This window comes from Ovis canadensis, chromosome 4 (genome assembly GCF_042477335.2).
Source record: "Ovis canadensis isolate MfBH-ARS-UI-01 breed Bighorn chromosome 4, ARS-UI_OviCan_v2, whole genome shotgun sequence".
NCBI classification, from domain to species: domain Eukaryota; kingdom Metazoa; phylum Chordata; class Mammalia; order Artiodactyla; family Bovidae; genus Ovis; species Ovis canadensis.
In genome coordinates, this window is record NC_091248.1 from 117,137,313 (window position 1) to 117,153,603 (window position 16,291).

Genomic DNA, 16,291 nt, shown 5'->3' on the forward strand with positions numbered 1-16,291 from the left:
ACTAATACCTCAATATGAAGGCATTGATTTTTCTCACATGCAACAGATGAAAAAGGCTGTAACTATATACAGCCTTCATTCACCTTTTACTAAAGAACTTCTCAACTCTATGGCATCTTCTTCTGAAAATTGTATTCCTTATGATTGGCGAATTTTGATAAAAGCTCTTCTTAAACCAGAAAAATATCTTCAGTGGATAATGTGGTTTCATGATGTGACCCAAGATCACGCCAATTCTAATGCTCAAGCTGGCACTCCCCAAAACCAAACTACTTTAAAAATGTTAACCGGTATGGGGCAATTTGATTCAGTGAAAGCTCAGATACATTGCCCTCCTTTGTTGCATGAACAATTGAAAGAAGGTGCCCTTGAAGCTTGGGATCAAATTACTCCTCAAGGGGAACCTAAAAGTAACTACACAAAGATATTACAAGGGCCTAATGAAGCCTATGCTGATTTTTTAACTAGACTGGAAGTTTCTATCTCCCATAATATTGTCAGAGAAGAGACAAGAGTACAATTAGAAAAACTGCTTGCATATGGGAATGAGAATCAGGAGTGTCAAAGAGCCATCACTCCAATTCGTGAGACTGGGAATGTTATTGATTATTTGAAGACTTGTCGCAACTTAGGATCAGAAACTCAGAAAATTGCAAATGTTAGCTGAAGCAATGGCTGCTGCCTTTAAAAAGGGGAATGAAGGATGTTCTGTTTGTGAAGATAAAAGCCATTTTAAAAAGGATTACCCTAAAAAATACACAGAAAAAAATTAAAACTACTAAAAAACCTCCAGGAGTCTGCCCTCAATGTCATAAAGGGGTACATTGGGCTAAAAAATGTCTATCTAAGTATGATGTTGAAGGGAACCCTGTTTTGGGAAATTCAAAGATGGGGACACCCCGGGTCCCCATCAACAAAAACCAGGGGCAAACTCCATCTTTTTCCTCAAAGCTTCAACATCTAGCAATGCTGCCATTGATGTACCAGCCCTAAATGATTTTCTTCTTTTTCCTCAAGCAGTCACTTCTAGAATACCTACCAGACTTTATGGACCCCTACCCTCACAAACCTTCAGCCTTATACTTGGCCAATCTAGTCTGACTTCTAAAGAAATTACTATTCATCCTGAAATAATTGATTCAGATTATAATAAAAAAAATTCAAATTATTATGTCATCTCAGATACTATGATAATTTAAAAAGGGGGACAAAATTGCCCAATTACTTCTTTTATCTTACATTTATATTAACTCCTTTAATGGTATATGGACAGGTGAATTTGGTAATACAGATCAAAAGCAATCCTAATGGACATCAATAGTATCTGAATATGCATGACCAAATATAAATAGCAAAATTAACGGCAAAAGATCTTCTGGTCTTCTTGATATTGGATCCGACATTACCATTATTTCCAAACATTTATGGCCCAAATCTTGGCCTATACAGAGAATTTCTTGCCAAATTGCAGGAATTTCTCAAATCAAAATACAAGAGGTTTATCAAAATGTCCAAATATATCCATACGAGGGACCAGAAGGCCAGCCTGCAGCCTTAGAACCTTATGTGATAGATGCACCCCTTAATTTAATATGAAGAGATTTACTTATGTAATGGCAAACTCAAATATATATTCCACATTTTCCCAGGGGCCACTGCTCATTTAACAAACAATACAATTATTAAAATAACTTGGAAAAATGATGAGCCAATTTGCACAGAGCAATGGCCCCTTACAAAAGAGAAATTAGAGGCTGCTAAAGAACTTATAGATACACAATTGAAATTAAAACATATTGAGGAATCTTGTTCCCCTTGGAATTCTCCCATTTTTGTAATAAAAAATAAATCTGGCAAATGGCGTCTTTTAACAGATCTTCGAAAAGTTAATACATCTATGAAACCTATGGGTGCATTACAACCAGGAATTCTATCACCTACTGCTATTCCTCAAAACTGGCATATTATTATTATTATAGATATACAGGATTCCTTTTTTACTATACCTTTACACCCTCTAGACCAAGAGAGATCTGCTTTCTCTTTTCCTTATCACAATCATATCGGGCCTCATAAATGGTATCAATGGACTATGTTGCCTCAAGGAATTATGAATTCTCCCACCATGTGTCAATATTATGTAGCCAAAGCACTTGAACCTGTGAGAAAACAATTTCCTGACTTTCTTTTTATTCATTATATGGATGATATATTGTTTTTAGCTCCATCTATTTTAGAAACTCAACAGATGTTTGGCATAGCTCAACAGTGCTTAAAAGCTTCTAAATTAATCATTGCCCTTGGAAAGATTCAAACATCTACACCTTACTATTACTTAAGATTTGTTGTTAATAGACAACATATTACTCCCCAACTAACACAGACTCATGTTAATAAATTATCAACCTTGAATGATTTTCAAAAACTTTCAGATGATATAAATTGGATTAGACCCTCTTTAGACATTACAAATTATCAACTGACTAATTTATTTAACACTTTAAAAAGAGATCCCAATTTAAATAATCCTCGTTCACTTTCACAATAGGCATGAGAAAAACTCTAATACAAAATAAATTGCAAAAACAATTTCTTACTCGTATTAGTCTTGATTTACCTCTAGAATTATTTATACTCCCCTCTCTCCATTCTCCCATAGGACTTCTTACCCAACAAGAATACCCAGTAGAATGGCTCTATACCCATGTTAGAGGGACAGTCACTTACACCCTATCTTGATTTGATCACTCTAATCATTATCAATGAAGAAATAGAGCTAAGACTCTAATTGGCTCTGATCCTCATAAAATTGTAGTCAGTCAGTCAGTTCAGTCACTCAGTCGTGTCCGACTCTTTGCGACCCCATGAATCGCAGCACGCCAGGTCTCCCTGTCCATCACCAATACCCGGAGTTCACTCAAACTCACATCCATCAAGGCGGTGATGCCATCCAGCCATCTCATCCTCTGTCGTCCCCTTCTCCTGCCCCCAATCCCTCCCAACATCAGAGTCTTTTCCAATGAGTCAACTCTTCACGTGAGGTGGCCAAAGTACTGGAGTTTCAGCTTTAGCATCATTCCTTCCAAAACACCCAGGGCTGATCTCCTTTAGAATGGACTGGTTGGATCTCCTTGCAGTCCAAGGGACTCTCAAGAGTCTTCTCCAACACCACAGTTCAAAAGCATCAATTCTTCATATTAATAAACTTCAATTTGAGAATGCATTACAAACTTCTACCGATTTCCAAATAGCCTTTCTGGAATATTTTGAAGAAATTCCATTTCATTATCCTTCTAACAAACTCTGGAATTTCTTAAAAAATACTGAATTTATTCTCTCTCACATTGTCACATCACAACCTATACCTCAAACTGATGTCTTCTATATAGATGGGACTAAAAACGCCAAAGCCTCATTCTGGTCTCTCAAAGAATATAAAGCCTTTTATACTAAATTTCACTCTGCTCGACAAAATGAATTATATGCTCTCATTCAGGTTATTCACCTACATTCTTACCCTATTAATATAGTTTCTGACTCCTTATACTCAGTTTTTGTATTAAGAAATATAGAAACTTCTACCATAAATTCGAATCAATCTATTATCCAACAACTTCTTCTTGAACTACAATCTATTGTTAAGAACCGCACTTCCCCCATTTATATCACCCATATTCAAACACATTCTTTCTTCCTGGCCCTATGGCTCATGGCAATGAACAAGCTGATAAACTTGTCTCTTTTGCTGCTCCTGAAGAGCAACATGCTCTATTACACAATAATCCTGGCTCATTACATCAAATTTGGAAAATTCCATACTGACATGCTTTAGACATTGCTCTACTTGTAGGCCCCTACATCTTTGACCCATTGCACAAAGTATCAGTCCTCGAGGATTACAAGCCAATGAACTATGGCAAATGGATGTAACTCATTGCCCTGAGTTTTCTCCCTCTTCCTTCTTCCCTGTCTCAATCAATACAAATTCTTCTTTTATATGGGCCACACCTCCCCGAGGTGAAACTACAGAACATGTTATAACTCACCTATCAACTTGCTTTACAATAATGGGAACACCTAGTTCTATAAAAACAGACAATGGCCCTACCTATATTTCTAGGCAATTCAAACAGTTTTTGTGATCATTTTCTATTAAACATATTACAGGTATTCCTTATAATCCACAAGCACAGGGCATAGTTGAACGAGCACATCACACACTGAACCTACAAAAAAAAATTTTTTTTAAGAGGGAACACACGGGAACACTTCTATCTTCCTTATCCAGAGCAGACTTTACTAGATTCCAATGCAATATATTCTTTATTCCTATAACTATTGTTAATACAGCTTTATTTGTTTTAAATTTTTTAAACTTACTGCAAGGAGATAGTTTGACAAAAGCAGAAAAACATTTTGAGGTATTGAAGGATACCTCTCTTCCTCTGCCCATTTGGTATCACGATGTGTTGACTAAACAATGGAAATCTGGAGAATTAATATTACAGGGAAAGGGGTATGCTTGTATTTCTCCAGATGGAGCCAACAAAATCAGTTGGCTCCCTCTTCGGAAGATCCACCCCAGGGGAGCCACCTGCATTCAAGATAGAGAAGAAACGGCAAAATCCCCAGGAGGAGAAGTTTCCAGTACAAGCCATGGCGGCTTTAAAAATTTCCAAGAAATGCCGCACTTGACGTCATTGACCTTATGATCTCCCTACTTGGGGACAGATAAAAACCTTTACTAATCAAGCTGAAAATCTGGTTTCTCAACAGGGAATGCCTCGGAATCCTGAAAACATTTTTGTCGCTATGCTTGCTTTTGCTTCCTCCACTCAGGCTGACTTGGTTCATCACACTTATTGGGCTTATATACTTAAACCCCCTTTATTGCAGGTTATAGAATGTACAGATACAGTACAAATCGTATCCATTAATGACTCAGTACGTATGCCCCCTCCTTGGAGCTTGGAGGGGCCCTCTTATCCTGAGGAAGAAGGAAGACTAATTAATACTTCTCTAGGCTATGAAATCCTTCCTTTACGCATGGGCCCAGCAGAATTATGTATTAATGTTAATCGACAAACATGGGCTTTCGTCCTGCCTCCAAAAAAGAACTTCCACATTGTTTAGACTGTTTATTGCTCTGTCCTTTTATGAGAACCATGTCAATACTACCAAAACTCTAGGAAAAGGACAAAAGTTGGAATGTAAGGGGTTTACTTATAAGGATTTTAAATATACTCCTGTTTGAGATACATGTCAAGCTTAATGTTCGTGGCCAACTACACCACTGTTGATTGGAGACCCTATGGTATGTGGTTATCTAACTGCTCAGATGATATTAATAGTACTATGTGTGATTATGTTACTCAAGTAACATGGAAAATTACCAACAGTTCAATGGAACACTTCCATGACAAAGGACTCCTTGGCTGGCTTGATGGCGGAATGGCACCTCCTTGCCCTCAAATCATCCTCAATAAACGAATTGGGCCTGAACAATGGGACATCTGGAAGCTTTCTACAAGTACTAAAAAACTTGGAACTTGGACTAGATATTTCACAGGAACCAGTCATAGTCATAGTAACTATTCCTTCCATTATAATCATTCGTATTTTATACAAGCTTGTGTTCCCCTTCCTTTTGTTATAGCCATAGGAAACTTACAGTTTAATAAGACTTTACGTTCTGTGACTTGTATAGATTGCAAATTGTATACTTGTCTTAATTCCTCTATTTCTCTAAAAAACAAATCCCTTTTGATTCTTCTATCTCGACATAGTCTGTGGTTGCCAGTAGATCTCCACTGACCCTGGAAAGAGGGTCCCATGGCAAGACTTGCCTCCCAGTTACTAAATTACTCCGACGATCTAAGCAATTCATTGGATGGTTGATTCTTGTATTTTGGGGGTTAATAGCCATTTGCACCACTGCTGCTGTTGCAGATGTTGCTTTACAAACTTCAATTCAAACACAAAACTTTATTCAAAATTGGACTAAAGATGCTCACACTATATGGGTTACTCAGGTTCAGACAGATGAAAAAGTTCAAGATAGAATTCAGGAATTAAAAACAGCCATTCAATGGGTTTGAGATCAATTAACAGATTTACAAAAACAAGTATTATTAAATTGTGATTGGAATTCTACTCAATTTTGTATCACTCCTTTTCGGTTCAACCATAGTGCTTATAACTGGGAACAAATCAAATTTCATTTGCAAGATACACATAATAACACTTCCTTAAATGTACAATTCTTGCAAAAGGAAATCCTTGAAATCTTCTCTAAGAGTCTACCCTTTTCCAACAACTTGGAAACCTTAGCTGAACAGCTACCTGATCAATTATCTGGGCTAGACCTTCGAAGATGGTTTCAAAGCATTACACATAGTATTGGATCTGGAACTATAATGCTGATAATTATCCTGGTGATTATATTTTTAATATACCAATGCCTTTCAACTAAAATTGTTCAAACTAAACAAACTCAATTGGTCAGATGCTTTTCACAAAGTATCTACAGTCACCCCCAATTATGAAAAAATAAAAAAGGGGGAACTGTCAGGGGACGTTCAACTTAAGGGATCCAATGTTATTTTCTTCTTTTGTGTGCCATTTCTCAAGGACTCTATTCCTTATCATTTCCTGGAAAACAGGAATGAGCAGAGCTGCATGCAGTTCTCAGGACTGAGATCATGAGAAAGCGCACCTGCTTGGATTCCCTTCAGTGGCTCCCTTCAACAGCTCCCTTCAGTGACCTTTTTCTTAAAGGTAATCTATTCAGTTATGCCCCTCTTACTCAGGATATGGAATGCTTTCTGGCCCTTTGAAGACTGTTATTTGCTTGGCTTTGTTTTTGCTCAATTTTTTAACTGCCTAAAGCTGCCTTGTATGAAAATATATGAACATGCGTTTCTGCAAATAAAGCACCCTTGTTTCACTCAAGACTTGGGTCCCCTGAGTCCTTCTTCTTGTCGACTCCAGTCCTCAGGTCCCAGTCTACAAAGACCATGACATTGCATTGATTGTTATTGATCATTGTTACTGTTATTAGCTAACCTTACTGAGGCCTTGAGTAAGTGTTAGTTGCTCAGCTGTGTCTGACTGTTTGTGACCCAGTGGACTGTAGCCCACCAGACTATTCTATCCATGGAATTCTCCAGGCAAGAATACTGGAGTAGATAGCCATTCCCTTCTCCAGGAGATCTTTCCATCCCAGGGATCAAACCCAGGTCTCCCTCATTACAGGCGGATTCTTTACCCTCTGAGCCACCAGGTAAGCCCAAGAGACTATTTCTAAAGTCTGGAAAACCAACTATACCTCAGTCTGATCAATAGGATCAATATTTTACTGCTGCCGTTCACCATTTTGTTCTTTTCTGAAATGATAAAATAGTAAGTACAAAAGAACTCTGAAAAGAAGAATTGCAAGACCAAACCTGCCCTCATTTTAAATTAAGACAAGGTGGGGACTTCCCTGAGGGTCCAGGGACTAAAACTCCACCTTCCAAAACAGGGGACTTGAGCTCAACTCCTGGTCAGGGAACTAAGATTCCACATGCTGAGGGACTAGTGAGCCTGTGCTCTAAAGCTAGATAGAAGCCCTCACGCCACAATGAAAGATGCCAAGTGCCGCAGCTAAGACACGACGCAGCCAAAAATAAAAAAACTTTTAAATAAATAAAGATGAGAGGGCAAAACATGGCCAAGATAGTCTTAAGAAAAAGGGTAGCAAAATCCTCTGTTAAATTGTAGGAAATACACATGACAGTCTGCTCAGCCCACGCCAATCCAAAACTTTCTCTAAAAACTTCCCCCCCTCCTGCTGCCCCCCACTGCCCAGCTGCTTCTGTGCATAAGCCTGACTCTTGGCTGCAACTGATGTAGCTCAAGTATGAACACCTGACCAGGCCTGGCCAGTGGGATGCAGGGAGAGCAACTTTCTGGGATGTAGAGAGCACATTGGTATCTTCTGGTAGCTGGATCTAAGGAGAGATGTCTGGGATTTGTAAGGCGGCAAGGTCCATGGGCAAGCACAACACACTGGTCTTGAGGGCACACAGTCTGAATGCTCAGTGACCACAGGCCCTAGACAAATGTGAGGAGGCAGAGCCTGGGTCCCCAATAACGTTCATGGCCTGGATCAGGCCCACCCAGTGCTCAACCTCACTCTTGTTTTTGGCTGCAGCCAGGGCAGGTGGATTTTCATTTATTGTGGCCAAAACAGAATGACCAGTGCCGAGGGGCAAGCTGTTTGGTCCCTCTGAGGAACCATGACCCTGTGGGTTACCATATCTGCCTCTGATTCCCTCCTGAAACAAGGTCCCCCTACCATGGTCCCGATCACCTCTGGATTTCCTCCCAGCCTGCAGCTGGTGTGCCTTAGTGCTAGACTTGCCCTTCCCAGGGCCACCTCCCTGCACCCTGGTTCAGCCTCCCTGCATGTTTGTGTTCTGCTTTTCAGTTGCACCCTTGACAGCAGAGTTGGAGCCCACTGTCACTCAACGACTCCAACTCCCCGTGTCATCTGTGTCCTTTGCATCTTTCGCCAACAATGTCCAGCAAAATCCAAACCCTTCACATGACACAAAACATGCTGTTGACTGGAAACATTGATTTAGCCTCTTTTTCCACCAAATTCACCAGACAATGAGAAAACAGCACCTCAAGGAAACAAGCAGACAAATCTTTGGTTAAACCCTTAACCTGAAGGGACCCAGGCTGCTCTTTCCCCACCTCCCTTAGACATATCCTCCCTACCGAGACTGCTGGGCTGTACCTGGGATATAAATGGTGCCACCATTGCTCCAATACGACACAGGGAGCCGCTGGTCCCAAGCCCCAAAGCACGCATCGTTGTGGGGTAGACCTGGATGGGGGCAGTGCAGAAAGCATCCGTTAGTTTAGACCCCTCCTTTCCCAAGTCCTCTGTCCTTCCCTCCCCAGGTCAGGCTTTGATAATATATAAAAGGCCAAATAGTCTGTATAGATAGGATGAGAATAGAAGATGTTCATTTTCTCAGGTACACAACTTTGAATTTTAACAGTATCAGATAATGAACATTTAGAAATTATCCTTTCAGTGAGCAAATTCCAAAATACGTGTTTAATACTCCAAATGTGATTTTAGAAAGCTAAACTTTGGAATCAGATAGAGTTCCACCTTAGAGCTATAAACATATAAGGTGGTTCCACTGAATGGAAAGAAAATATACCCCAATTAATAACAATCCAAGCAAATCTTTAATATAGATATAGGGCACTGGCTGAAGTGTCAGATACATACCACACCATCCCCCATGTTTGCATTTTAAAACCATATGGCACAGTCTACTTTCTTTCATTTATAGCAAGACCTCATTAATCTGCAATGCAGGAGACCCAAGTTCGATCCCTGGGTCAGAAAGATCCCCTGGAGAAGGAAATGGCAACCCACTCCAGTATTCTTGCCTGGAAAATTCCATTGACAGAGAAGGCTGGCAGGCTATAGTCCATGGGGTCACAACCCTCAGACATGACTTATTGATTAAACCACCACCAAAAATCTGTACTTCATTGATTCAGAATTCTTGATAGGCAAATATTTAATAAAGATTATAGGAAGCATATATACGGAGAATATATGAAAGAATGCTTCTTAATTTTGGAAATTTTTCTCTGAATGCTATATAATACGGATCAGTTTTTATCAATTCACCAAAGTAAAGCATGTGACCTCTCTACACACCATCAGTCAGATGCAACATGATGCTATCCTGCCCCAGGGGAAACCACTGTATTTATAAAAGGCGACCTGGGGGCTGAGTGCCTTTTCATGGGGTTCTTTTCTTTTTGTGGAAAATGAGGTTACTGGCTATTGAGAACAGTGGATTCAGATACACAGAGACGATCTTTGCTCTAATATCAATATTTTTGTTTTTTGAAAATTCTAGGAGATGAAATAATCAAGACAATAATCTTTTGGTACACATCTTTGATTTTTTTTAAGCCATAAGTATCAGGGGAAAAAAATACTTAGAAGCAACCCTTTAAATGAACATGTTCCAAAATATGTTAAATTGAATATTCCAAATATAACCTTAGAGGTACACCACAATACATATAGACCTTTAAGTTCACAAATTCACAATAATTTTAGATTTTGTCAATGGAACTAAATGAAGAATTGTGTGTTGATATAAGTCAAATATGTTATAATATCCTATTTTTAATCTGCATGAGAGGAAAAGAATATTTTTTCCCTGTGGCTTTAATGATTTTGATATGTAATATCTGTATTCTGAACAGACTTTTACCTTTCCTGATATGAAAATGAATGCAGTCTTAGCAGTCCCTACAGCACCACTTTCTTTAGCTCAATGAAAGACAAAGCCAGTTAGTTAAAATACTGTTTCCTATTCAGACATTGCTTATTTCTAGGAATGTTTGCTCTTTAAACTGGGGCTTTCTGAGGAGCCTCCTCAGAAGTAGATGTATTAAGTATATGGAATAATTCAATAAATTAAAGATAAATTATTCTTATATTTGAATTTAAGCCACACACAACAAACAGCAGAGTGGGATATGATCTTTCAAAAGAAAAAAGTTGAAAAATACATTCTAATTTCAAAAAGAGAGAGAAATAGGGTGCTTTACATTTTATCAGCAACAAGCAGGTATCAGCCCTATTTCTTCAGGAAGCAGGGTAAGCGGGCAATGATGGGGGTTTTTTTGGGGGAGGGGGGGTTAACGTGAATGTGATTTACTGAGAAAGGGAGAAGGTCCTATCTTTCTTCTCAGAGACTGGCTTTCACTAGACCCCATGGGGCAGGAGAAAGACCACATCAAATACACCTTCTGGTGTCATTTCAATAGGATGTTTTCAGAAACTCATCAAAAGTCAGCAGAAGCCAGGGATGCATTATCTACAGACAAACACCTTGATATAAGCAACCCTGTCCCCAAAACTAACCTCAGCAGTGTAAATGTAGATGGTGTTGAAGTTGGCTGCCACCAGAGCCCTCAGCATGAAGAGGAAGCCAATGAGGCCGGCACTAGGGAACCAGAAGGCAGATATTACAAAGGCAGTATGGGAGGACCTTCCGGGGCCCCCATCCCGGTGCATTATAGCGGCCAACACACACACACCCGTGGAGACCAGGTCCCCAGGGTGCGGCTCATCAGCTGGCCAGACCATGGGGTCCTAAAGCAAAAGCCTGACTCAGACCTTCAATCCCATTCCCCCAAAGTGTGCCGTTCCAGCCTGTCCTCCCCCCAGTATGAGCACACCTCTGTGACCACTCCTGGAAAATAGTACAGTGTGCAGAATAAGTCATACATATTATGAATGAGGCCACCCTAGAGTCACAAATTGAGTGCAGTGAATTTTCCCACCACAAGTATGCTGCCTACATCACTGTCTTGACAATGGTGCAGCTCATTTGGTCAGCGACTAGAGTCCCCATTCTCAAGGAAGCTTTGTACAAAGATCCTAAATATCTTGGTGAGCATACTCAATACCCCCAGACTAGTCCTGTTTCAGGGCCAAAAAAGGAGTAGGACGGGCAGAGGCAGCTTGTACTCTACTTTCCTAGGGAAAGGGACTTGTTCCTGATGTGCACTGAAGGCCATGGGTCAGGAGACCTCATTTTATTTTACTTTTTTTTTTCTGGCTATGGGGCATGTGGGATCTTAGTTCCCCAACCAGGGATCGAACCTGCACTCTCTGCAGTGGAAGCATAGTCTTAACCACTGGACTGCCAGAGAAGTCCCCAGGAGACCTCATTTTAAAACCACCACTCAAAACTAGATTGTTCCAAAGCAAAAAGAGAGCAAATACCTTGAGGTGCAAATATTGAGGAGCAGGAAGAATAAAGCCGTACATCCCATGGTAATAGAAAGGCTCAGCCGTCTCCCAAGGAAATTAATGCCCAGGATGTTTAAAGGATTCACTGGAAAAAAAAAAGAAAACAAAGACAATTTTCAGAACTTTGACAGCAAATGGCATGTATCCACACTGGCATGGGTTCCCCCTTGTCATTTCATAAAGAAACAGCTTAATCCAAACCTCATGGGCATTGCAGCCAAGACACAGTCACACTGTCATCAACATCATGCTCTTTCCACATCCTTTTCCCATGTGGGTCTGAGAAAAACAAGTATTGGTGTATGCGAAGTACATTTTATGCCCAGGATGTGCATTACTGCATGTAGGCCTATTGTAAACTGCCCACTTGTTCGACCTATAAATATTTTATGCTATTTTTCAAATTCAAAATGCCATGAATTTTTTTTGGGGGGGTGGTATATAACACAGTATGTGGAACTTCCCCAACTAGGAATCAGACCCACAGCCCCTGCAGTGGAAGCATGGAGTCTTACCCACTAGACCACCAGGGAAGTCCAAGGTGCCAATGATTAAGTACCATTATTTTATGCCTATTAAAGCAGAAACAGTGCTTCCAAAGGGAAACCTAACAAGTCACTGTAAGACATATCCCAGTTGCAAAGATATTACAATGTGGGGGAATGCATCTTAGAATTGTTTAGATAAAGTTATTCAATGCTCTATGCCTCCAGACTTGTCCTCCCTACATGCATCCACACTGGAGACACGTCAGCATGATTTGGGGACTCGTCTAGTCCTACCAGGCAGGAGCCAAGTGTATGACAGGCCACCCTTCTCTGTGAGGCTCTAAGTTGCTTGTCCTCCACCCAAAACAGAGAGCCACCCAACAGAGAGAGACATTTACGAGCAATTTCGCCAATGGTGCTGATAATCATGGTCCTGTAGTCGGAGGGGGCGAACATGTGGCAGTAACAGGGGCTCTGGCTCTCCTCCAAGACCCCCACGGTCACGGCCACCTCAGACTCAGACCGTGAGCCACAAACTAGGTCCCGCTCCAGCAGCTCGGCACTGGCCAGGATGACCCCGTAGTAGGCAAAAGAGATGCCCAGCCTGGAAGCAAAAAAAGATGGGCATCAGGAAAGGCTGTCTCCAGGCCTGAAGAAGGGGTAGCCCCGTGAGAGGTGGGGAGAAGCAGGGAGAGCTTTTCAGGTAGAAGGCACGGTGTGTGGGAGGGGAATAGAGGGGAGGGGAAAGTGGGGTCACATTTCGGGGGGAGACTGGAGGGTGGCCTTCACCAGAGACTGCACGGGGAGAAACGGATTTGCAAGAAAAAGCAGAAAGGGCCCAGAAGACCCCTCAGGCCAGGAGAGAGTTTTGTCACAGAGTTTTAACATCACGTTGAAACTGCCCCCTCATTCTTTAGCTCATGTACTCTGTTACTTTAGCCCTGAATACACAGAGTTAACTATCAGAGCACCATTGCTTGTGCCCTAAAAACTTATTAAGTTCCCATCCCAGGTGGTCCCGGGTTTGTTATGGCTACTACTTGTAAATAAGTTCATTTTCAGCCTAGAAACATTGCAAATAAGCAGATGGGGCGGTAGAGTAAAAATAACCAATATTGATTTGAAGTTTTGCAGAAACCTTGTGAGCAAACAGAAGAACAAAGAAATGTTAAGCTTCCCTTGAAGGCCAGTGGCTCCAAGAAGTCTGCAACCCATCGTGACCCTTTCATCTCGAACCCTCCCACCTTCATCTTCCCCTCAGCTAAAGAGCAGCCTGAAGGCTACTCTAAGTTAAGATGGTTCTTTGAAACTTTAGTCCGCCATCTTCTCAGTCTGCTGGATAAAGTCACTATAATTTGCCTCAACACCTTGTCTTCTACTTGCCTGTCATGCGGCAAGCAGCGCAAGCTTAGACTGGGTAACAGTTTCCTTCTCTGCAGCTACTCCAACATGCTAGCACAAACTTAATGCTTTAAACAGTTCACAGCTATTATCTCACAGTCCTGGAGGTCAGCACTTCAGTGGGTCTGGCTGACTTCTCTGCTCGGTGTCTCAGGAGGCAGAAATGCCAGTGTAGGCAGGGCTGCTCCACTTTTTATGGGAGAATCCATCTTCAAGCTGATCCAGACGGTTGGCAGAACCCAGCTGCACAGGCTGAAGGACTCATGTCCACATCCTCGCCGGCTGCCGACCAGTGGTTTTCAGCTTCTGCAGGCTCCGCTTGTTCCTCGTCTGTGGAGCCAGCAAGAGCAGTCGGGTACTTCTCGTGCGCCAGCCTTGCCTCACACTTCTCTTCTGCTGCAGCTCTGATTCCAGCTGGAGAGACTTGTCTACTTTTAAAGACTCGGGTGATTAGATTGAGCTCACCTGCCTAATCTAGGTTACGCTCCCTGTTTTGGGTCTGATAACCATACTTAGGACATCCATGTGCTGCCTTCACACCCGCAGTCAAGTGAGTGTTTCATTAAATCACCAGGTGTTGGAAATCTTGGGAGTACTCTTTAGAATTCTGCCTTTCGGAGGTCAGGAAGCCATGCAAGGTTTTTTACTTTTGCTTTATATTTCCTTCATCTCTCTCTCTCTCTCTTTTTTTTTTTTTTTTGGTCTAGTCTTAAACATTTTTATATATTTAAAATAAATATAAATTTTTATATATTTAAAATAAAATTTATTTTATTTTAAATATAAACATAGCATACAGAAAAGTTCATATATCAAACTGAAGAAAAAGAGTAAAGTCAGCCTCCTAGAAGCCCCACTCATGCCTGTTTTATGGAAATGGTTATTAAAGCCACAGGTAAAAGACATATGGGGACAATTAGGGGAAATTACATATATTCTGCACACTGCATGATACTAGTGATGATTGTTAATATTTTTTCATATTTATTTGGCTGCACCGGATCTTAGTTGTGGTAAATGATATCTTTAGTTGCGGCTCTTTAATTGCGACACATGGGATCTAGTTCCCTGACCAGGGATCAAGCCCAGGCTTCCTGCATTAGAAGTGCAGAGTCTTAGCCAACGAACCACCAGCCAGTCCCACAATTGTTAACCTTGTTGGTGTGATTATAGGGTTGGATCACCTAAGAAAATATCCTCAAGTAATTGAGACTCCTAATGAAGTACCTGGGGATGAAATGGCATGAAGTGTTGGGCCTACTTGGAAATACTTCAGAACAGGAAAAACAGCCAAAGCAAATGGGTGAATATCTGTGATTGTCAGATCTAAGTGGCAAGTAAATCAGACTTCATCATGGTATCCTCTCTGCTCTCTTGTGAGCTTGGAAACTCTCATCATGAAATATTGAAATATTTAAAAAGAAGACAATAATCACCTTGTTATTAAGGTAGCTTTAAATTTTGCTTAACTTCCAAATACTGAGAGTATTTTAAAAATTAAAAAGTCTCAAAAGGAGACACGTCAACATACTTTTAGTGATTATATCTGGGAAAGGCAGACAACCAATTTCCTGAATTCAAACACTATTGTCAAGTTTCTACTGTTCTGAATCTTTCTATAAGTGGAAGCATATATTATGCATTCTGTGTCTGACTTGCTTTGCTCATTTGTAAGATTCAGCCATGTTGAAAGCAGAGCATGAGTTTTCTCATTTTTATTGTTGTATGGTATTCTATTTTTCAAATATAACACAATTTATCCATTATACTGTTGATGGGCATATGGGTTGTTTTTAGTTTGGGGCTGTTACAAATAAAATAATGCTATTTTATTTTACTTGGCATTTCTGTTGAATATAAATCTAGGAGTGAAACTTCTGAGCTATAGGTTATGCATACTTTCAACTACAGTAGAAATTGTTAACCAGTTTTTCAAAGTGGTCATGCTAACTTGAATCCAATCATCAGTATATAAAAATTTTATTTACATTACATCCTTCCCAACACTTGATTGGGAAGATCTCCTGGAGAAGGAAATGGCAACCCACTCCAGTACTCTTGCCTGGAAAATCCCATGGACAGAGCAGCCTGGTAGGCTAGAGTCTGCTGCTGCTACTGCTAAGTCACTTCAGTCGTGTCCAACTCTGTGCGACCCCATAGACAGCAGCCCACCAGGCTCCCCCGTCCCTGGGATTCTCCAGGCAAGAACACTGGAGTGGGTTGCCATTGCCTTCTCCAGTGCGTGAAAGTGAAAAGTGAAAGCGAAGTCACTCAGTCGTTTCTGACTCTTCGCGACCCCATGGACTGCAGCCCACCAGGCTCCTCTGTCCATGGGATTTTCCAGGCAAGAGTACTGGAGCAGGGTGCCATCGCCTTCTCCGGATACAGTCTATGGGGTCGCAAAGAGCAGGACATGACTGAGCGACTTCCCTTTCTTTCTTTCAACGCTTGATACAGTTTTTTTAACTTAGCCATTCAGGTGGATTTGTAATGGCTTCTCATTTGGTTTTAATTTGTATTTCCCAGGAGACTTTAAGGTTGAACATGCTTT

General features: G+C 40.9%; 1 protein-coding gene across 1 annotated transcript in view; it reads right to left on the reverse strand.

Moving 5' to 3' along the window:
- Nucleotides 1-16,291, reverse strand: part of SVOPL (SVOP like) — a 103,947-nt gene that overhangs the window by 40,480 nt on the left and 47,176 nt on the right. Inside the window, exons 11-14 of the mRNA XM_069588488.1 lie at nucleotides 12,738-12,943; nucleotides 11,825-11,936; nucleotides 10,958-11,039; nucleotides 8,786-8,875 (exon numbers count right to left, since the gene is read on the reverse strand). Of these exons, the coding sequence (XP_069444589.1) occupies nucleotides 8,786-8,875; nucleotides 10,958-11,039; nucleotides 11,825-11,936; nucleotides 12,738-12,943 (490 nt within the window). The remainder of the gene's footprint in view (nucleotides 1-8,785; nucleotides 8,876-10,957; nucleotides 11,040-11,824; nucleotides 11,937-12,737; nucleotides 12,944-16,291) is intronic.